This window comes from Falco rusticolus, chromosome 9 (genome assembly GCF_015220075.1).
Source record: "Falco rusticolus isolate bFalRus1 chromosome 9, bFalRus1.pri, whole genome shotgun sequence".
Lineage (NCBI taxonomy): Eukaryota > Metazoa > Chordata > Aves > Falconiformes > Falconidae > Falco > Falco rusticolus.
In genome coordinates this window covers 42,113,030-42,136,132 of record NC_051195.1, presented here as the reverse complement: position 1 = coordinate 42,136,132, position 23,103 = coordinate 42,113,030, and the positions used below count along the sequence as shown (strand labels likewise).

Sequence of the window (23,103 nt, the reverse complement as noted above, 5' to 3'; positions counted from 1 at the left end):
GTTTGTCCCTCTCTCTGCTCCTCCCTTCATTTACTCTGCTGCCCCTGAGGACTAGCAAGCAACACCCCAAGGTCAAGAGAATGTAAGGTGTTACCCTTTTATGACGGATTATAGAAATAACAAACATGCCTGACAGTTTTATACAGCTGCTAGAACGGGTTTAGTTTTCAACAAATGAAGAATTTCCTCTTTTTTTTCTTTTTCGTATATTAATTACATTTTACAAATCTTGTTTTTCCCCCCTTTCTTTACTTCCCCCCCCACTTTTCTTTCTTTCTTTTTACTTTTTTCTCTTTTTTTTTTCTCTTTTATTTTTTTACAGCAAAAGGATCAATCACCAACATGTCCATTGAAAAGTCCGGGTTAGCAGAGTTTGGCTGTCATCTGGTCCGACTGTTTGAGGATCTCGGTGTTGTACAGGTCTAGAGCATGGTTCACACGGATGATCTCGCTGTTGGTGAGTTTCAGGCGGTGCTTGAGCATACAAGAGAACAGATCCAGCTGGGGCTTCCCTGGGGCCACAGGAGGCGCCAGTCTATTGATTCGGTCCCGAATATCCAGCAGCAAGAGCATGACGGAGGAGGAAGAATAGAACTGCCCGCCTTGCGTGTATGACTGGTTGACCTGCTGCACGGCACTACGCAGCAGGTCAGCGTTAAAACGCAGGCTGTAGCCATACACCTGCACATCCGAGATCTTAATGTAGAACTGACGCTTGGTGGGGTCAGAAAGGTCCACAGGCCCTTGGCCAGTCTCGTTACGCAGTAGGGAGGGCAGCCGAGTCCGGCTGCGTAGGTAGATGTGAACAGTCTCAAAAAAGGTTTTCCACCGGTTGCCCAGTAGCAGGGTCCAGTTGTAGCACTGGCTGTTTTGGAGGCGGATTTTCTCCCAGCGTGGGTAGCCATACTCCCCAAAGGGCATGTTCCAGCCCTCAGAGTGACTCCCACTGAACGGGTTGACGTAGACGAAGAACATAGGGTCCAGGCTGCTGTTGCGCATCTGGCAGATTCGCATGGAGATCCCAATCACCATGTGGATGAAGTCCATCCGGTTCTTGTTGCTCTTCAAGGTGAGGGACATGCGTTTGCGCCACCTGGGGTCAAAGAAGGTGTCCAGGCGGATCTCGTTGCTGATGAAAGTGGTGTGCACATACAGGCGAGAGTCCATTTTCTGCAGCAGGTACTTCAGCTCTAGGTCTTGGAAGTCCAAGTCTGTCTCAAAGCTGATGAACTGCTCACTCCGCTCTGAGTCTACGTTCTGAGGCTCGCAGCGACCCCTGTAAAGCTTATAGCCCTTGTTGCATGAGCCGCAGAGAGAGATGTTGGCGAGGCTGCACATGGCACAGCTGTTGTTGCCCCCAATGATGCAGGGGATGGGGCGCTGGCACAGGCTGGTGCCACCATGGCAAACGCAACTCCGTTGGCTTTCCAGAAACGTCCCCCAGAACCCATTCTCATTACAGTAGAGCAGGGACTGGACCCGAGTAAGCCATTCCTGTATTGTCCTGCGGGTATGAAGAAGAAATCATTAACATTTTAGAACCTCACAGTCCTTGGTGCTAGCATCTTACTAGAGCCGCAGTGTTTTCAGGGATATATCTGAGGCAGAGCTCTCAGAACATTGGTGCCCTGCCATGGCATCTGGCAGCTATTCCAGTCTATTTCTAGACTGGATCATTCATATGCTGTTTACTCCTTTGGTGGAGAGCAATAGCCCTCTAAGAAATAGCTAGAAGTTAGAACTGATCATCTGAAAAGCGTCTCTCTTCACACTGCTCCAGGAGCTGAGACTGGCACAGTCTCCTGCCAAAGAACCCATCAGTGCCGCAGCAGCAAAGTTCAGCCACGGGGATGGAGCTGATAAAGCCCTGCCAGAGGCTGAGGTGCTATCAGGCACTGCAGGTCCCCATAACTCCTGGGCTAGCAGAAGAAAAGTCCTCTCCATGTCATTGGCAATTCCTCCCACTCTCCAAAAACAGACCCGTAATGGGATGAGGCAAAGCCAGCAGTAACCTCTGCTTACGGTACAGAGCTCAACAACAGCAGAAAAGAGGATGAAAGCCAGGGTGTGTAGAGACAAAGCTGCTAGAACAGCTTCTCCTTTAAAAAAATCTGCTGCTAATTAACCACCTCTTAAAGCCTCTCCCCACAACAGGCAGCCACACTTGCCCATTCCCAGGCCTCACCACTCCCATAATTGCTAGATCAGCGCCCTCACCTCCACGTCCTGCAGCCCTGGAATGACTCCTAATGAATGACACTGTAACCCACGTTTGCTTTTTGTATAAGGCACTTGCAATGTTGCCTTGCTGCCCCCCTCTCCCCACCACCCCGGGAAATCTCAGCACAGCGATTCCTTTCTCAGCAGCCTTCAGCAGAACGCCTTGTTCAGCCGCCTGCTCCCTCCCCTCCGCCTTCCCCCCAGCTAATGAATACTTCATTGTCTCCTCTGGGCAAAAAGTTCTTGGTAGCGCTGCAGTGAGAGGACTGGCTAATGACAAATTAGGATTCAGTCCCTGTAGAAAGGGAGGAGTGATTATGGACAGAGGCTCTCAGAGCTGGATTAGTGAAATTCATGGCACCTGCATCGCCTGACCTCCGAATAATCATTAAGCTGTAGGCTGTATCAAAGAAGGCATTAAATGATACAGCAGCAAAGAACAGCACGATGATTAGGGGGAGGGAGCGAGTGGAGGGATAAGAGTATAAAACAGGAAAAAAAGCACTGGAAGGAAAGAAATAATCAAGAAGCCGAAGCAGTAAGGGTAGGGGAAGAAAGGGGGGGGGTTGGGGGGGGAACAAGCAGGTAAAAGGAAAAATGAGGGAGAAATGCAGTGGGCAGGAAGAATAGGTTGGAGAAAGGGGAAAACTGAAACAACAGCAACAACTGAAAGACAGAGGACCTATAGGAGTGAAAAGAAAGAGGAAGAAATTGAGTGAAAGGAATGAAAAAAAAAAAAGAGAGAGACAGAGCGAGGAAGAAGGACGTGCAATAGCAGGAAAATTCTGAAACCTTGGATGTGGGAAGAGCCAATTTTTACATTCGTCCTGTGGTACAGGGCTACCAGGGTCTCTTTCCACTACTCAAAGCTAACAGGAGCTCTCCTGCTAGTGGAAAAGCCTGGCTGGGGAACCTGGGAGCAAGGCAGTGACCTCTCCACACATCTGCTGCAGAGGGAGATGGTGACAGCCCTGGTCCCCATAAAAAGTGCACAGGGCTTCTGGTTTCTAGGACAGCTCTGCTTTGGTGTGGAGGGGACAGCACAGCGTGACTGCAAAACACATTACTGACAGCAACAAGAACTCTCAAAACCACCCGCTGGGGCCTGAGTCTCCCTTCTGCTGATAGGTGATTTTTTGCTCACTGGTTCAGCAATACAAATATTTTTTACCCCATCTGAAGCCTCACAGTTGGAAAGCCAGAAAAATGCATTTGAATTTAGCAAGGCACCCAGATTCCAAGTTTCAATCCCCCTAAGGTGTTGCGAACCCACCTCAATTCCTCCATGCACCTCTTTGAAATCTTTTGTTGCTTCTAACCACTAATCTAAGCATGAAGAGGTAATGAGCAAGTGGAGGATGAACTAAAAGCACAGCAACCCTCCAATGCATGCACACTGGCTGCCTGGGTTCACTGGGCTGGGGGAATTGCTAAGAGAAGTGCAAGATTCCTGCATGCTGCCTCTTCCCATGACTAGGCTTGATGACAATGATGAACATCAGAGGCTGCTTTGAAGAAAATACCTCCTGCAGCCCCAAGCTTTGTTCCTAGGTTCCACTCCTGCTGGAATTTCTACCAAGAGGAGAAGCCCAGCAGCACAAAGCAAATGAAGAGCTGAAGCAGCAGGCTGGTGGCAGACAGATGGTAAATGCCCAGCTCCATCCTGTACCCTCTCAGCATCCCTACCCCTGTCCATGACGTAAAGACAGCATTTCCCCGATTCCCACAGCTGTCACTGTGATCACATTTACTGCTTTTTTGTGGGGCTGGGCTTTCAGATGAGGCACTAATGGCTGCTCATATGACTACAGGTGGTTTCTCAGGTGGGTTTGATGAGGTATTCGGCACTGTCAGAGGTGTGCCTGTGTGCACATAGGGCCACTGCTTCCAATAGCCTGTATCGGTGCATGGGCACACAGCAGCTGAACGGCTGCCATGGACAGATCACAATTCCAGCTCCATGCAAGGCAGTGGGACTCTCCCGATTTCCTCACACGCTCACTCATGCACAGGATTCCCAGTGTATTTGTGCAGTGCTGCCTTACTACTTCACACAGTTTTACATATTGATAATGCCATTGAGTTCATGGGTCCAGGACTGCCCAGATACACATCAGGGAACACAACAAAAACTAGGGTCAGATGGCCATGTCCTGTCTGTCTTAGGAAAAAAAAAAAAGGCATCGTTCCAACCTTCTCTTATACTAGCAGTCAGCACAGCAAAATGAGAAAGGATTCTCAGCTGACATCTTGTAATCGAAACTAGTAATTTTCCTGATCCCCAGATCAACTTTGTGGAGGACGGATGGGAGGAGTTCAGGAGAAAGAGGGTTGGTTGGTTTTTTTTGGTGTGTGTGTATATGTCTTAGCATTCAGCAAAGACACAAGTAGGACAAAAAAAAAAAAAAATAATGCTACCCACCATCTGCTGATGGCAGCAATAAAGGACATAATTAAATGAAAATGCAGAATCCAGGGCAGAGCTGGGCATCAGCTACAAACATGACAATGGGAAGTGTGATGGAGTGAGAGAGAGGAAAAGCGGTATAAATTAATCGATTTTGTCTTGCAACTGGGACAGGATAAGAATATGTGCAGGACCAGTCACAGCCCTTCAGCTGTCAGGAGGTAACTTAAAACACAGAGCTATGATGGCTCAGAGGCCTGCAAGAAGAACCAAGAACTGTCAGGGCAGAAGGAAGCTGAAAAGAGCCACTGCTTAAAGGCTGAAAGCCAGCAGCAGAGTGGTGATTGGTTTTCAATTTAATTATTTTCTCTTTCATTAAGGAGTCATCAGTTTATCTTTCTCCTTTTTAATATCATTGCAAAAGTTATTTTGCCTCACGTTTGCTACCTCTACTAGTTCAAAGCATAAAGTACTAGAACATGTGAAATTAAAAAAAAGGAAGCTATGTCTTTGAAGGTCACTGTCAAGTAGTTTTACGTTCAACTTTAATATCTTACATTCCAAAACTAAAATGAAAAAAAAATTACATCCAGGCAAAGCTGTGAGCGAGAGCTATTTTGCAGTGTTTTCTTGCTGTTGCTGGTTGGAGACGTGCAGTCCCCTGGTGGTGCTGGGAGCTGGGAGCCAGGTGATCACCCAGAGCTCTTTCGCCATTTAAAACCTATCTGTTGTGACAAAAAAACATGTTTTGCAGGACATGTCGGGCTTTCAGATCAGAAGCGGAGGTCATGTTATACAGAAAGGTTATGAATAATTTTCTTTTTTCCTGACTTGTCCTTCAGGATTAATCAGGTCTGGGGAGGGGAAGAGGCTGATGGGTGTCTCTTGAGACAAAGACTCAGCTTTGTTGTAGATGGGATCTTAGCTAAGTGTTAGAAAACCAAACCATACCAAACCAAAACCAAAAACTAAATAAACCAAAAACCAAAAAACCAAAACACCAAACCCCTGATCCAGTAGGACAGGTTGTTTTGGTTGGTTGGTTCGTTGTTTTTTTAATTGCAAGTAAAAAGGTAGGGATTTAACAAGTTTTCCTTTGAAAAATCATCTTTCTCTTTCCAGCCAGTACTGGCTGCTGTGGAGATACTTTGGGGCTTTCTGTATGGAACAGTGAAGTAAAAAAATGCTATTTTTATTCTCAGCAGCTGTGAGATGTATTCTTAACTAATGACAATTTGGCTGGAGCCCAGAACATGTATCAACTCCTCTCTCCTTTGGATATTATTTATATTTTACATTTTACAGTTTTAAAATGCAACTATAAGTACTCATTCAACATTGACACTGTAACAACTGAGGAGTGGTTTCTTTTTTAAACCAACAAACTTGCCTGCAAAGAGCTCTTTTTTAAGCAAAAGCAGTGCAGAGCAAATACATGTGCGTATATATATGTCCTTAGCTATTGCAAAAGGTCATGGAGAATCAGTCTAATTGCTGAAATCCTTACTCTTCCTTTCCTTTGGAAACGCCACCTCTTCCTTTCCCTGAGGACAATCAACAGCAATCCTATTTCTTTTTCTCACATTGCTTTTGAATATATAATGCAGGCTTACTATTGCCTGTATTAAAGAGAAAGAGAGGCTTGCTCTTAACAGGACCTTTCCATCCTTTCAAAGCCACTGGCTTGCTTGAGAAGCGTCTGTCATTCTGTACAGCAACAATTAGAAAATTAGAGTATTTCCAAGCTCTGTGAAAAAAAATGATGACATGCATACCTCTTCCACTACATATCTGTCTACCAAGCTGCTCCCCTGCCTAGCTACAAATGCAGAACGACAAATAAGAAAAGAAATTATAATATGCCTGGTGGTGTTGACTTAAACAAATCAAGCACATCAGTCAGTTAAAACTCCAGTTGCCATCATCCATTTCGTCCTTCTTCCTCCAGATTTTATAGTATTAGTTGGAGGCGCCCTTTCTGCGTGGCTGACTTTTTAAAATAGAAGAGAAATGCTAAAGACATATTTATCTGAATGCTTTGCAGCAGCATGGTTGGCTGGATATTTGCTTGCTGCTGCTTCACTTTGTTGTCATGGCACAACTCAAAATACTGCCTGGACATGCTGGTGACTCCACCACCACTTGGCTTGTATATAGCAGCTCAGCCAATTGGCAGGAATGGGCCAATTTTAGGAAGTTCTCCAAAGACTTTTTTCATAATCTCTTAAACTTAATAGATATTTCTCTTCATCCCTAGTAAGTCCATCAAGACTTTCTCCAGAAATATGAGATTTCTTGGTAATTAGAGATGTTAACCCCTGGAAGAGTTTCCCAAGCTGCACAGCGATGAAATGAAAACTTTGTGTGTTTAGCAGTCGGGGGACTGGATGATAACAAGAGACAGCAGTCAACCAGTTAATGTTCTCTCGACACTGAATAATTAGGAAAAGAAGGAGGTGAGAAAGCATTCCTCTACAAATATTAACTTGGCCTGACCCTTCCAAAAGAAACATGGAAGAAAAAGCACTTGGACTCATTTTTTTCCCCAAGATTTTCAGTGTTACTTCACTTCAGACAACATAGAAAGAAATAGCAAGAGCTGTTTGTTAAAATCCATGGATTCAAGTCTCCAAAAATGATTGGAAGGAAACTTAAACACAGCTATAGGTCAGTGCTGAAAGGGGCCAGCAGGAGGTGATTATTAGATATCCACAGCTGTGCAACTGTAATGGAAAATCTACTCTCTCCACCTGTAACAACATTGCTGAGCTTCTGGCCAGGGCAGGACTGCAGGTTTACTCTGCAGTTTGTAGAAGTGATGGAATCTACTCCCAATCAAAACTAAAGCTTCTCTCTCGCTCTAGCTACACTCATTGCGGAACACAACTCAAAAATGGGCTGAAGCATCTTGTGCTCCATATGTCCACTTTAACAACAAATGGAGGCCTAAAGCTTGGCGGTGGTATATGAGGCAAAATGGCTTAAAAAGCAGCTTAGCCTGCTTGGCTGTCTGATGGCAGCTCTGAAATATTCTTGTAGAACACCACAGAATAAGCCACTGCCCTTCACCTGGGTAGGTAAGACCACGCAGAAGGATGCAAATATGCTTAGGTGTGTGGTAATGGTTACTTACACCTCCAGAAATTCCAACCCACTCCCAGACTTTACCACTTTCCCCCAAACCTCCATGTTAGCACATCCTGTATCCAAGGCTGCTAGGTTTAGCCCCGGCTCAGCTCCATCAGCCACCTGCCACACCACAGCCATCCCCAAGGAAGGATGAAGGTACCTTTCTCTGGGCAGCTGGTGGTTAGGATTGTGCCGACACCGGACACTGAGGCCAAAGAGTTTGCGGGCAGTGCGCTGGATCTTCTGGCGCTGGCCTTCCAGGGAGCTCTGCAGCAGCTTGTAGCGGTTCTGCAGATCCCAGTCGTTCCCCCAGTGCTGGTGGATGCTCCCAATGGTCAGGAAGTGGTTGCTAGGTAGCCTTTTCATGAAGGATTTAAACTCATCTGAAAAACACAAAAATGTGGAGAAATACAGAGGTTTCTGAACTACAACCAAGTTCCAAAGCTTGTCACTAGCAGGATGGAGAAACAGCAATGATGTATGAGCCATCAGTGCTCTGCTAAAGGAAGGTGATGCCCATTAACTCACTGGTCTGCCAGTCTGCCCCAGGAAGCCCACTGATTCCAGGGCTGCTGCTGCTCCCACACGGGAAATGAAAGCCAGAGAGTACGAGGGTGAAACAACACAGTTAATGTGTACAGGGTGAAGTAAAAAAGAGAAGCAAATTCCCTAGAGCACAGGATTACAGTCTGGGGGTTATGAACAAAAAGCAAGGCGTTGTAATCATTGTCAGTTAAAGAGTTCTCATTTAAATTGTTTTTCATCTGCTCCTAAAATGTCATTTGTTGTTGAAGTCAAATCACTTTGGCTGTGTTGTTAAAAAAAAAAAAAAAAAAAAAAAAAAAGCCTTAAAAAATCCCCAGAGGAAGGGTTTGGGTTGTGTTAAAATGTCCAGCTTTCTCATTTTTAAGCAGAGCATTCTGATCCTTTTTTTCTTATTTAACTTCATGAACATTTGAAGTTAAATGGGTTGCTTTATGTAACAATGAAAATAAAATAGTTTGCAAGGCTAAGGTCAGAACAAAATGTGTCAGTTTTAGCCAAAAGAAAATTCTAATTGATCCAAAAATACGTTGTTAAATGTTGTTTTGTAATCACTTTATTTCCATTTGATTTTGTTTGATAATGAAAAAAGCATTATGTAGGCTTTGTTTGAGGGTTTTTTTTCATGACAAAAGAAAAAAAATCTGATACTGTTTCTGTTTACGATCACCCCTTTCTTCCTAATTTAGAAATATAGTTTGCTTAGACTCTGATTACCAGGCTGGGACATCCTCATATGGAAAAAACAGATGGTTCCCATTTTTCAGTAGAAAATAACTCAATTTTTGATACCAGTAACTGGCTTTGACACACTGAGACACACGAGGAGTGGGCCAACAAAAAGCCTATAAAATGCAATAAAGAAAAGAACAGAGTTCTGCACCAGGAGAGAACCACCACACACGTCAGTACAGGCTTGGAAACAACCAGTTGAACAACAGCTGCTGGAAAGGTCCTGGGGTTATGGTGAGCACCATGCTGAAGGTGGGTCAGCACTATGTTCTGACTGGGAACAACACAAACTGCATACTGGGCTAAATCCAGGAGGTTGGGGAAGTTTCTCTTCCCCTCTACTTGGCACTACTGAGGCTGCACCTGTCTTTCTCTGCCAACTTTAGGGTCACCCAATTAAAGAGAAGTGTTGAGAAACTGAGGAGGGCACAGCTGCGGGCTACCTAGGTGGTCAAGGCCCTGGAGCACAAGTCCTGCAGGGTCAGGTGGAGGAAGCCGCACTTGTTTAATCTGGTGGAGCTGCCAAGGGGCAATCTAATTACAGCTTACCACTGTTAAAAAGGTACTTACAGATACGAAGGAGAGAAACTCCTCTTGTTAGACACATATGATATAATAAGGAGTAATAGAAAGTTTGCAGCTTGAGAAGTTCAAATGGCTTATTGAAAAACTTCTTTACTTGGCAGTAATGCAGCACTGGAACATGCTGCCCAGAGATGCAGCAGAACCCCTTATTTTAGATTCTGCCAGACGAAGCCATGGCTGACCTGACCTGCTGCTGCTGGTGGTCCTGTTTCTGGGGGGAGGCTGGATAGAGCCCTGCCATAAACCCCACAAAGCAGCCAACATGAAATGCGGCCCTCTTTTCCTGTAAGCTATCTACATTATTTTTCTTCTTTTCTGAATCCTTTTTTAAAATTCCTTCATCCCATTTTCAGAAGGAAAAGAGGACAATAGCCAGGGAAAAAAAAGTAAAAAATGAAAGCTGGTAAAGGATGGTATCTTTTCAAAAAAAGTAATAATCCATAGAATTATTCAAGAAAATCAGACCAGATAATTTACAACCCATCATAAAAAGCTTATGGATATTTGCATAACAGATTTCCTATTATCCAGCAACTTGCAGTTCATGCTCAACTGCCTACCACAGAACATCTATGCGTTAGTCAGTACCATCATTGCATAGATGGTAAATGGATGTTCACATCCTACTCATCACATGGTGAAACTGAGCACCTGATAAAAATAATTTTCATCATTGCACTATCAAGATCCATGGGACATCTGCTTGTCTCCTTTCTTCACCAAAGATAACAGAGGTTTATTTTTTTTTTAATCATCTCTCAGGTTTTCACTCTATTTGTAATGTTGCTTTCAGTGCCCTTCTCCTCCCCAAAAATGATTCTCTCTTGTTCAGTGGTCCTCTGAAACTATCATCACGTATAATTGCTTCTGTTGACCATGCTGATTACTCCTGGTACCTTTCAGCAGTAAAAGCCTTGCATTTGCTTCCCGCCCCTTATAAATCAATTTCCTCAAAAGCCTGTTTGTGCAAAAGACCAAGATCTTTTCCTTTTGATGATGAATGTGCTACATTTTTCATAGAGACGAGTAAAGGAGAAAATTCAGTGCAGTGTGCACATTTTGATACTGCAGTGCAACATTGGGAGAAAAACAAATTAGCAAAGAAATCCAGCAAAATAAAAGTTGAATGAGGTTGTTCTAAAAAAGGGGGGGGGGGGGGGTGTGAAAAAAGAAAATACTTTCCCAAAAGAATAGATTCTTCATTATTTCTTTATATTTATTTATAACTGTCCCTGGAGGCCCCAGCCAAGGCTATGGCTGGATTGTGCTAAGTCTTGTACCCTTCTGGGAATAATTCATTCTTAACCCTGAGAATTTCCAATTAACTAATAAATCTGTTTGCATTTGGTTTTATTTCATTCATCTGCACAATGTCGATGATGGCTGGGACTACATCCCCCATAATGCAACGTGGCCTCTCTTTTTGCTGAGTCACCCAGTCCCTGCAGGCAGTCCCATGGCAATGACTCTTCATCACAGGTGGCAGGGGGCAGAGGTCCAGCCTCTGGAGAAGGATGGTGGCATTTCAGTGAAATGGCCGTGTCAAACATCTCTTTCAAGTATGAAACTTTCATTTTTCCAGTGCTTGTCTTTTCAGTTAAAAAAAAAAATAAAATCACATTTTTGTCAGAAAGCAATAGCACTGCAAAAAAAGCCCAAACCCCATGACTTTTAATCAAAGTGCTGTTTTAAAACCCAGAATCACAGTTCCGATGCAGAATTTTTTGGCCAGCCATACTAAAATGCCAAGAATGAGGCAGTGTTATTTTTCTCAATTTACACATGAGCGATGGAGCACAGGACTAAGAGAGCTCCTGAGCTGATTTACAGCAGCAGCAGTTCACTGCAGCCTCCTTGACTTTGAAGATGCTATCCCAAATCACACCAAGTCTTGATTTGTCCCACATGATTTTTTCAAATTAGCATAGGAATCCAACACACGTCAGAGCCAGAATACAGATCTTTCAAGCTATCAGCAGCTTCCTGTGGAAATGGTATATGCTTTCAGCGCACTCATGTGCCTTTCAGCCTACTTTATTGGAAAAGTCTTCAGATTTCATTAGAGATTTCTTTTCTGCTGTTCATAATGAAGAAAATCCTCTCATTATTGGGAATATTTATTAAAACAAAAAAAGCAAAATACTAATGCTACAGTCTTTTGTGACAGCAACTTTCATCTCAAAGGATAAGTTCACGCATGATGCAACAAAGTGATGAATGAGATGCAGCAGCTTTAAACATAAAGATAATCACTCCGTCTAGCCCTGAAAAGCCTCCAGTCCTGGGTGGAATATGGCTATAGCACAACAGAGAATTGCACTGCAATGTGTCATTTTAACATGGCAAATGAAAAAACACCTTCCCCTGTTGAAATCTCAAGGGGAGGGAGACCGAATATAATTATCTACCACAGCCTTTGCTTAGATTGAGTGCAACAAGTACAGAATGTAACAGTAAAGCAATCACTGTTGGACTGTAATTCCTCTCTCTCCATAGGGCTCTCACCTTCTAAGTGTCTGGGTTAGATGCCCTGGGAGTGTAAAGGGGTTTGATGAATGGTGGCCAACATGTGGCTCTTGAGCATCTTGTATGAAGATCCTGTACCACAACTAGCAACGTATAACTAATGGCAGAGCTGTGCAGGCAAGCACTACCAGTAACCCTAATTTGTGTAGTACTGATCTAGCAGAAGCTTCTAGTATCCACACTTCTGATTTGCCCTAGTGCACCCACCCCGTCCGTGAATCTATAGAAACCCCCAGAAAACCACTGACCTCTTCAGCTAGTGACTTACTACTGGAACAGCCCCAGCCTTGCAGCTTCCCCTAGTGTACGTATATGGGGGGACCTTGTCAATATGGTCATCAGCCCTGGGCTATTAACTACTTTGCTCAGTTGAGCACCAAGTTGACCGCAGGAGGTGGACATAAGAATATGTGCAACAGCAGACATGCCAGCAGGATTCGCATATCAAAGTATGAAGCAGTCCTCAACAGCCTATCAAGAAAACAACACAGGCCGCTTTGTTCCAGCCACTCAAGGGATTAAGGTGACCTTCAACATGAAGAAAGAAATTGCTGCCGGGAAGACTTCTGAAGAAGAATTCTTCAGTGCCTTGCATGAAACTAGATGGTCCCTTCCTCATAGTTTTCTTTCCTAACACAGAGACCTGGACAGTTATGACCATAAACGTTAAAGAAAATGTGTGGGGAAGTAACTGGCTAACACTAAAAGATGAGAGTCAGGACAGGGGTAAGCTCTCGAAGAAGTTCAGCATAGTGCCCATGGGGCTTCGGGGCATGCAGACTGCTTGCCAAAGGAAAGGATGTGACTGCACCAGTACTGTTGCTCTCTTTCCTACCTCCAGCCCTTGAGAGTGCGTATCACGTAAGTGCTACCACACAGCTACTATGGGTGCTGCCCAGCATCAACGTGGAACAAACTCCACTGACACCTCCAGCCTCAGACTGGTAGGAAGTGGAGAGAGAAGCAAAACGTTCACACCAGCAAGCATCGGCACCATAGGAGAGGGAAGTCGTTTCCCCTTCTCCTCTCTATCTCAAATGAGGTGTCATATGGCCTGTGCTCTCGCTCTGTGAATTGCCTTTCACCAAAGTGGAATAAATCATTCATGCAAATCTGAAAAGCAATTTCTGCATCATTCATATTGTGGAAGTTTCTCTGTAGAACTATTAAAGAGGGATTCTGAGCAGGGTTGCTATGAAAAATCAGGTTTTTAAGCAAACAAATCCTTCCATAGAAAATATCCCGTTACACACAGAATTACATGTGGCATGGGTTTTTGTCTGTATCTGAAACAGAAAAAAAAGGTACTCCCTCAAGACTAAGATCACATTTTTGGGTTCAATAGCCTCTATTTTTTATCCGAACTGGAGCACTATACTGAGGGAAGAAGAGATTCTTACCTGGTATAATGTGACATGTTTTGTTTGAAATAAATCAATTGGAAAATGTGTTTTGCTTGGTTACCTGAATTCTCCAGATCTTTATAGGCTTCTGTCCAGGTCTTGGCCATGTTTGCTAGGGTGTACTCCATGATCTGTATGTCAGTGATGGGGCAGTTGCACTGCGGGAACTCCTCCGCACACTGGCAGCCGCACTGGCTGTTCCGGCAGATGTACTCCCCCTCGCCGTTGCACATGATGTAACTCAAGGCAGACTGGACAAACTTCTCTTGTAAATACTGAGGAAAGATGATCTGGAGACCTGGCATAGAAACAAGAGGCAGAGAAGGGGGTGGGGGAAACAAGAAAAGATGTCATTTCAGGTATCTGTTCTTTTCAAAACCTGTTTCATTAACAGCTTGGGAAAGTGATGCTGAGGAATTAAAAGCTGCTGGGGTATTTCTATTGGAGCTGTCATGAGTAAAGAAGGTGAGCTACAAATTGTGTGCCTCCAGTGCAACTAGTGAGGTAGCTGAGAGCAGAACCCACCTGCTCTGTGAGGGAAAGGTGACAGTTAACACCCCCTCCACAACATCCAGTGTACCCCCTTCATCCCAGTCCTGGATTCCAGTACAGCACAAAGCAGCTGAAGCCAAAGCCTCCCTTGTTCCCGGGTTAGGACTGGTTTTACACTTGACAACCGAGTGCTAGTTCAGAAGTGATGAGCGTTACGCTGTTCTGATCTATTTGAGAGAGACTAAATAGGTTTGGTACCACAGAAACATGGAAACCACACACTGAAAGAGAAAAGGAAACAGAAGAAAGGAAAATAATACAAGGAAGGATTTATAAAAGACCCTTGCAGAGTTAAGTGCCCAGTTCCCATGGTATAAATACAGGAGTTGGGTACCCGAGTCTTTTCAGCTCTCTCCCTGCTAGGAAGGCTACTTGCCAAATCCTATAAAAGTGCAAATGGATTTAGTGCCAATGATTTCAGTGGTGCTCTGAAGATTTACATTAGCTGAGAGATCTATCCCCATGTCTCTTTCTCCATAGCAAGTGTTTGCGTATCCATCCATCTGTGCAGGCGTACGCTTGCTCGGGTACCAGAGGACACGATAACAGTTTAAGTGTTTGCCTCGCGCACAGTGTACGTGTTTTTCCAATCTGTCCTTCTCCAGCCCCCATCTCCTGTCCCCCTGCAGATGTCCCTGAGGGTTCACAGATGTTTTTTTCTACCTGGTGAGTCCTGCTTGTCAAACTCAGTCAGCGTCTGCGGTGCACGAGGCAGAGACAACAATAACTCCGAGCAAGCCTTTTGCGGGAAGCCTGGCCCGCTCGCCTTCCTCATAAAAGGCCCAAGGATTTTGGAGTGGCAGATAAAGGAGTTTATGGCTCGAACAGCAGCACTGAACTCCAACGTAATGAAGGCATGCAGGTCAATTACCCATCTGTTTGTGTTTCTATTGCGTTGAATTACTGTATCCGTGCCTGACAGCTCATTGGAGTGGAATGAAAATAAGACAATAATTCAGAGGATGACAGTGTGCAGGAAGGGCAAGGAGGGCTGTGACTCCTTACAGGAGTTCAGGCCCATCTCAGTGATGGGTCACGTCCACCTCAGACAAGAGAAGAGTGGTGGGCAGTGACCCTGGCACCCCCATTACCCTTTTGATTTTGGTTCCACTGAGAGATCTCAGTTTTGACAAGGTCCCTCTGGAAGACCAAGTCTGGAGGGATCAGGAGGATGTTGAAGGCACAGGGACCTCTGGTTCCTCTCCCTGCTGCTATTGCCAGGGCACAGTCTCCACAAGCACCATGCCTGCTGTCATTGAGCTGCCCCACTGTCTGACCCAACTGGCAGCCGAGCACGGAGCAGCGGCAGCCGCCGGGCAGGATGAACCCAGAGCAACCTTGAGCTGGACAAGATGTCTGTGGCACTTGCCCAGGGAAGGATGTCAAGCCTGGCATTTGGAGGCACTGTGCCTGCACAGATCCTGCTGCCTTTTCTGTGGTGCTGTTGTGGGGAAGAGAGGGAACATGCAAGGGGCTGGCCACAGCCTACCGCACCCCAGTGAACCTCAAAAGTGGTCTAAGGCTGATTATCATTTTGAGACCCATCTGGTCTTTCCTGAGATGTTTCTCAACAAGCACCTTTCTTTCCATTGTCTTCAGGAAGGACTGAACTTCAGTCTCTTTTAGGGATTGATCTGAAGCAACCACCAGAGGGACAGTTCCTTTTTGAACCTTCGCACTGACAGGGATGGTCCCACCCGCCTGGCTCCAAGACTTCCCTTCAGGATGGAAACAAAGTGCAGTGCTATTGGAGAACCGAGATCTACAAAGGGGGCTTGGAGGGCCTGAAGGCTGCTGTACTCACTGAGCCTGCAAGCTCACAGGAGAGGGGGCCTGGGCTTCTTGATGTGCATTGACCCCGTTTATTCATGGCCCAAGTCCCTTGAATAAATCTTTCCACTCTGTGCTTCATGAAGAAGCAACCTGACCTGGCCTCACCCTTTGAATGTGAGGCCCAAATGACCACAGGCTCTTCAGCTCACCATAGTTTCTCTTCCAGTTTTAACGTGGGTAACAGCACCAACAAGCTGTCTGGTCCCAGCTACAAATGACACCAGCTTCAGAGATTATTTTTTTTTTTTTCCTCTGGAAGGAATAGGGGTAAAAAAAGCAACTAAAGTTTCAGGGAAAGCACCTCCCATTGCAAAGGACGTGCATTGTGTATCTCAATACATGCAGAAACATGAATACCCTGTAATCTCCAAAACATAACACCGTCCCATCCTACCCTGCAGAGTTCCTCATGTGGAGGCTCACTTTTTGCCCATAAAACTTGTGGTTTCTAAAAAAAAACACCACCGTTTCCAGGATATCCTCTTCGAAGAAATAACCTCATGTTTAAGAGGTAGTCAGAACCCCTGTACATTTAGCACCAATTCAACAAAACACTTACAGAAATACTTAAGTTTAACCAGGTGAGCAGTTCTGCTGGAATCCATAGAGTTAATTGTAGCATTTAACAAGCAGCACATATTCAAATATGTGCTTAGACCAGGAACACTAGTGACACAAATCCAGCGACCCATCAAAACATGAGTGTGCATACTCCAAATGCAAAGCTCTAACTTAAAAACTGCAAACATTCTATAGGGATTACAGGCAACTCAGATCTTCCAGCTAGGAATTTCCTTGTGGAAGAAATCATTACAGGGTGTACATATAGATATAGATATAGATATAGATATATAAAAGTAATAGGGTTACTGAAATACAGCCATGCCTGCTCTCACATTTGTACCTTGACATATATAAATCCCCACACATTTATCATCATACCCAGACAAGGGCAAATTCATACCAGTATTTTTGGGTTTGTATTGAACACCCTTGTGAGCAGATGTTGGCAAGATGTTGTACAAGTACTGGGCTAGCAGCATCTCAGTCCTGGTACCCTTCCCATTCATGTGTAGTTCCATACCATGCCCAGTAACTAGATATTACTGAAATTGAGTTGATTACAGCTGCCAGTAAAGCACAGGTGTGATTAATCGTTTAAGGTAATCTTGACAAAGATGAGGTTGCAAGAAGGCCATATTGGTTGAGACCACTGTTCTAAGCTCACAAGGGATAGGCTTATCCTCCACAGCAGCCTCAGTAGCTGATAATAGATGCAGAAGGTAGGTTTGCTAGTGGCAAGTGTTAGGGAGAATATCTTAGTTTTGAAGGTAACTTATTGATCGGAAGGAGGAATTCTGCCAGTCTGTAAAGCATAAAGTTCCTCTTTAAAAATTCAGAGCAACACTGATTTGGTATTGGTTTGTCTTAGCTAACTACAGGCAGAATGTGAAGTTTCTGACAAGGGAACATGTCCTTAATTTACCCAGAAAAACTATTAGAGAGATGTTTGGCTTCGGACTGTATATAAAAAGCTTCCTGCATTAAAAGAGGTAAATTTCCCCAGCTCTAAATTAGAGCTATTTGAGACATTTTCCATAGAAGAGTTCTCTGTTGAAAATGCAGTTTCATTGAAGCATTTTGTGAGAGTGTGTTGACTCCAAAAGCACTTTTGACAGGGAAAGGTCTAAATGTATTTTTCATACTCCCTCATTTTGTTTCACTGAAAAGATGAAATGTTTTGTATTGTCATCACTGCTCTGCCCACCTTGGCAAAGACTTTAACATTAATTGTACTGTAAATTTAACAGTCTATTACCGTATTTGGTGTAATAAACTACCTATGCAATATTTCCTGGCTTTATGTCACAGTGTTTAGAATAGCACAGAAGGATTTTACCCTATTGAAATAGTGCCACGTTGCAATATTAACATACGCTGCCCAAGAGGACGTGTCTCTGCAATTTTAATTTCCCAGAACTTTTCAAAGTGATGCTTTTTTTCACTCAGATTTTCAAATTTCAGCCTAGGACACTTTTCTAGGGAACACATGTTCCCATTTCCCACCAGACTGCTGAGGAGCTGTTAGCACCTTCCCCTCCCATGCTTCGGCTTACTCCTTTTCCAGGCAGCACAGGCAGCTCATGCATCAGCCACACCAGAGGTGGAGGCAGGTGAAGGGATGGTTTCATGCTGGTTGCAGGGACAGGAGGATGCAAAGCACAAATAAATGCAGTCACCTGTGAGTTCCCAGCCCACAGCAAGATCTCCCCCAGCCCCGTGCGGGCTGGTCCCCCCAGCTTTGTGCACAGCCCTCCCCATGCACAGGACAGGGAACCTGTCCCTAGATCGTGCTATTTAAAAGGCAAACCTTCTGAGCTACTGCGATTAATATACCTGTGTATACACCCGAATGAAGGCATCTGACACAGATGGACGTGCATGCTGGGTCCACATGCATACTGGTTTACAAATTAGTGATGCTCTTCTGTCCATTTAACCACAAGTGCAGAACCAGATACTGCACATGCATCCAGGTCCTTCCCTAAATCTCCAGGCTGGCTGACCTTCCCAAACCCTACATGCAGACATGAATATGTAGCTTAGATCTGGGTCCAGCCATTGCATCTCCTAGAGGGCAAGTTTTGGAAGCACAACTCTCAGGGCTGGGCTGCAGCAAGTTCAGAAATAGAATTTCTTCCTGTCATGAAGAAGCTGCTCGTTTATAGAGCCAGAGTGACATGAAGGTAGTAACGTGGATTTCTGTCAGCAGCTCATGCTCAGCTGCTAATCAGATCAGGGGAGACTTGGTCACGATCCATTACCTGCAGCCCTATGACTAATTCCTAATGAGGCCTCTCAGAGCAGAGGAAGGTTCCTGGGTAATTATCCCAAGAACTGCACTCCAGATTAGGCAGAAAACTCAGGTGTAGCTTTAAAGGTCACTTTGTTCTATTAGGAAGAGCCTTACCTTGCTCCCTTCCCTCGCTGTCTCTCTTGGCTTGGGTCTGTCCTCTCTGTGCTGCGTTATGCTATGAAGCTCCATGAGACCCATGTGTGGTTGACCCCAAAGGTCCTCTGTCTGCTCCCATCAGAAATCACAGCCTCACTCATCTTACATCCCACCTCTCTCCTAAACTTTCACTCTTCCTCCACCTCTTTCCCCCTCCCTGGCATCTTGCTCTTTCTCTTATCTTGTAGGATCAGATAGCCAATAGAGATCTATTGATTTACCTACTTACCAGTTTGTCTGCTATAAACCAAGCTGTATGCTTATTTAGCTGTTTACCTAGTTATCTGGTGTGTCATCCTTGGGTTTTCATTACCAGCAGCCATAATCACAGTATATAAAAAAGCCTCAAATTGTGTGTTGTTAATTAGGTAATAACCTGAACTCAGTGATTTAGATAATCACTGGAATAGTGAAGACAACCTGCCTATTATTTTTAAAGGCAAATAATAACAACAATAATAATATCCACAACATGACTCAGTAAATGAAACCCAGTTTCTGTGAACCCAAGATTAAAACAGCACTTGCCAAATTATACTCAAAGCGGAAGATGTAATGTAGCCCATTCATCTGAAAAATTAAAATTTGTGCAAGTACAAGGATTCCAGAAATAAAACCATCTGGGCAAATGAGCAGTTAAATCCAACATTTCCTTATTTTGTCAAAAACTTGGGAATAACCTTAGTAAATTACACGCCCAGTGAATTTCCTCCTTGTACTGAAGTTGACTTCTTGCTAACCGGCATGTATTTATTTATTAATTCAGTCATGACCTCTATCTGTTGACTTCTGGACTAGTTCCCCAACTGGGACTGAAGCCATGGCTTCTAGCATCCAAATAAAACCTTTGTGACTTTTCCCAAAGATTACCGTCATTACAGAATCCCAAAAGCTGATCTGCAAACCTCTTACGCAAAACAGCAATTTGGGAGGGACAGAGACGTGGATGGAATATCCCTACAATATTAATGGAAAAGGCCACATTTATGTATATTGATATATGTATAATACATAGAAGTTCATGAAAATTCATTGGCAGAGGGCACCCAGACACCTCACTGGGGTCCAAGTCTGCAGTCTTTTGCACCTTTAGCTCAGTCCCTTGTCAAGCCCTGGCTCTGCTGTGCTGAGCATCGTATGAAGCCGCCAGAAGCCATCAGTCCTGCTTCAGTGAGCTTACAGCAAAGGTGGTGATCGCAGCAAACAGAGGATGGAAGCAGGCTAGAATAAAGGGCACCCCTCTCTCATTTCATCCCCCCCCTCCATGCCCTGCATGTCCAGCTCCCCCGTTCCTGTGCCCTACCTTGCAGGTGGAGTTTGCTCTCAGTGCTTTGCAGAAGGACAGAACTCACAGAGTCCAGATTGTCGTAGCTGTTACAGCCCAGGGGGCCGGTACGAGTTTCTGTTACCTGTGGAGGATGGAGAAAACAGAGTGTCCCCTTTGACTGCAGCACCATGTCTTCCCCAGGCAGTTTCAGACCTTGTAATATGATGACTGCTTGTCACCAGCTGATGCAATCCAAAATGCATCTTCCCTAATTGGGAAATAATGTGCCACACTGAACAGACACGACTAATGTCTGGCACACTCACAAGCTGCAAAAAATAGAGTGAAATGTGCCTGCTTTCTTTATGGTACCACATGTTATTCTGGGCTTGGCAATGATGTCCTGCAGATTGATGTTTCTCATAGAGCATCTCCATTGGAGAACATCAGAAGCAAGTAGGGGAATTATTCCCTGGCTTCTCTTATTGGAAAGCAAGATACAGAGATGGATTGCAAGCCCACAGTGGTGCCTAGTGCTCCCACAACATATGTGCAGACCATCCTTGTGCTGAGGTTAGGTGGAGGCACACATGGCCTGCAGTGCTCTTGCTGTGGTTGTTGCTAATGGTTTCCAGCCATGGAGAAGAGCTGCCCTTCCTGAATTCACAAAGGGCGGTTATCTGCCATCGCTGTTTCAATATCTCAATACGATTTCCCATCCAGAAGGGAACAGACTCAGCCATGAGACAGCACAGAACAATAACAAGAGCTGAAACCTTTCAGAAATGGCTAACAATGACAACTCCATCCACATCACCTTCCCTGAGGTGAACTCTGCAACAATAAAATCCCTCCCCAGTATAGGATGATTGCTTTCAGAGAAGGCAGCCTTTGTCTGCAGAACCATTTCCCCTGTTCTGTATGCTCTGAGCAGCTTGCCTCCCTGCCTGCCACAAGCCCCCTAGCTGTCTCTCAGTCTGTTTCATTCAAGGTACCTCAGCAATGCCACACTGATTTTTTCACCTTTTCTTGTAGCAAATTCATCTGAGAGATGTTTAGCAGTCATACCCACAAGAGGAAAATACTTCTGGGTTGCATGGGGTTGAACATTTCACAGACCTGCCTTTCCCTTCCAACCTCCATTGCTGATCTGGATTGTCTTTTCCCTCTCTTCCTTCCAGGGGTCACTGCCTCACAGTAGTGGAAGTCTCCTGTCCTAGACAACCATCACATTGGATGCCCACCCCTTTCCATGTATGACTGGCTCTGGGGAAATAAATTCTTCAATAAGGCTGGTAAAAAACCAATTTACCTTAGGAAATCAGCACAGGAAGAAAACAACTTGTGATCAAAAAAGCCATCACACTGAACTGGCAATGTCCTGCCCTCAACCCCTACGGCAGTAGCATGGGCACACAGTCTTCTTTCTCTTCCCAAGGCAAGATACAGTACCTTGATTGCTCCGGTAGAGATCTGGATCTCGTGGAGTCTCCTCATGGTGCCATCACGATCTACAAAGTAGGAGGAAGCAAGCTGGTGCAATGCCTCAACGCTCTGGGTAGCGTTGCCTGACTTTCTGTCGAGGCGGCTTTTGTCCATGTACATGGTCAAGGCCTCCTCTCCTGCAGCAGAAAGAAAAGGAGATTTCAAGCTGCTGTGCAGGGTCATCTTAACAGGAACATACGATGTCATGTGTCTTACCTGAAGAAAGAAAAGCCCAACACAAAGCACTCTTAAATGAACCCACCCTTCCTCACCAGTACCAGAACCTTAGTGCAGTACATACGAGCCTCCTCCATTCAGCCAGAAAGGCCAGGTCCATCACTGCTGGGGATCAGCTCCGCTGAATTGAGTAGATACTATTTTGGACATTTATTAACCATCATAGCTTTAACACAACTGCTGGGAAGGATTCAGTACCATTTGTCCCACTCAAGGAATGCTTTTCTCTGTGGGCAGTGCTCTAGAACGATGCACAACTGACAGGAGAAGATGCCACTTTTATGCAAGTCTCTCTCTGACCCCATTTCTAGAAGGAATAAATGATCTAAGTTGCAAATAGGACATAGTTATGTAGGTGGGTGAAGAGGACAAATAAACACCAGTTGTACCTCTCCAGTGACCCCACAAAAGGGTGAGGGCGGGGGGGTGAGTGAAGGGGAGTGATCAGGGGAAAGAACAAATAAGAAAGTTGATGTAAACCAACCATCCTTTCTGCTTTTTTCCCCCCTCTCAGAGTGTCATTCAGGTAATTTAAGTGGAGAGTGAAAAATACTGTACAAGATAAAGGACGACAGGTGATTTTTAATCAGTAACCAGAGAATCCGGGAGTGGAACAGTTAAGATCTGATAGCACCAAACATCCTAAACATTAGCAGAATCCTGTATGTAATGAAAAGCAGATGAAAAGGACACAAAGGTGTGAAGTAATATTTACCTAGAAGTTCAATTTCTGCTGTATGAGCCAGATTAAAATCCAGTTCATTCTTAACACAAGGCTGGGACTATAGGAGGAGTAAAAAGGCAGAATACCATCCTGCATCCTTAACGTGTGAAGCTCCGATTTTAATAAATGAAAAGAACAGACACCTACACTAGGAATGTGCCATTTCTACATAGCTCTCTTAATGAGAGGAATGGTACTTGTTCTGATTTGATTGATGAACCACTGATGAATACGTTGCCTCTGGCAATGATAGCATGGTAAAAAAAAAAAAAAGTACCACCACTTTCTAGGCCAAGAAATATTTTGCTTTTCAGCATTTTTGCTTATTTTTTTGTAAGACAGGGAAGTTACTTTTCTTAAAGGTTCTTATTATCTGAAATAGTTTGATTTGTCCAAATAATTTCTTTTATTACATAAATGCAAAAAATCCAACCCAGTAAGTCCTTC

The 23,103-nt window shown here is 44.5% G+C and overlaps 1 protein-coding gene across 1 annotated transcript in view; it reads right to left on the bottom strand.

Annotated features, from left to right (window-relative positions):
* Nucleotides 1–311: 311 nt before the first annotated feature.
* The window catches only part of BRINP1 (BMP/retinoic acid inducible neural specific 1), an 87,904-nt gene continuing 65,112 nt past the window's right edge, over nucleotides 312–23,103 (bottom strand). Inside the window, exons 4-8 of the mRNA XM_037401252.1 lie at nucleotides 21,663–21,832; nucleotides 20,247–20,352; nucleotides 13,607–13,843; nucleotides 7,917–8,139; nucleotides 312–1,504 (exon numbers count right to left, since the gene is read on the bottom strand). Coding sequence (XP_037257149.1) covers nucleotides 364–1,504; nucleotides 7,917–8,139; nucleotides 13,607–13,843; nucleotides 20,247–20,352; nucleotides 21,663–21,832 — 1,877 coding nt within the window. The 3' untranslated portion in view covers nucleotides 312–363. The remainder of the gene's footprint in view (nucleotides 1,505–7,916; nucleotides 8,140–13,606; nucleotides 13,844–20,246; nucleotides 20,353–21,662; nucleotides 21,833–23,103) is intronic.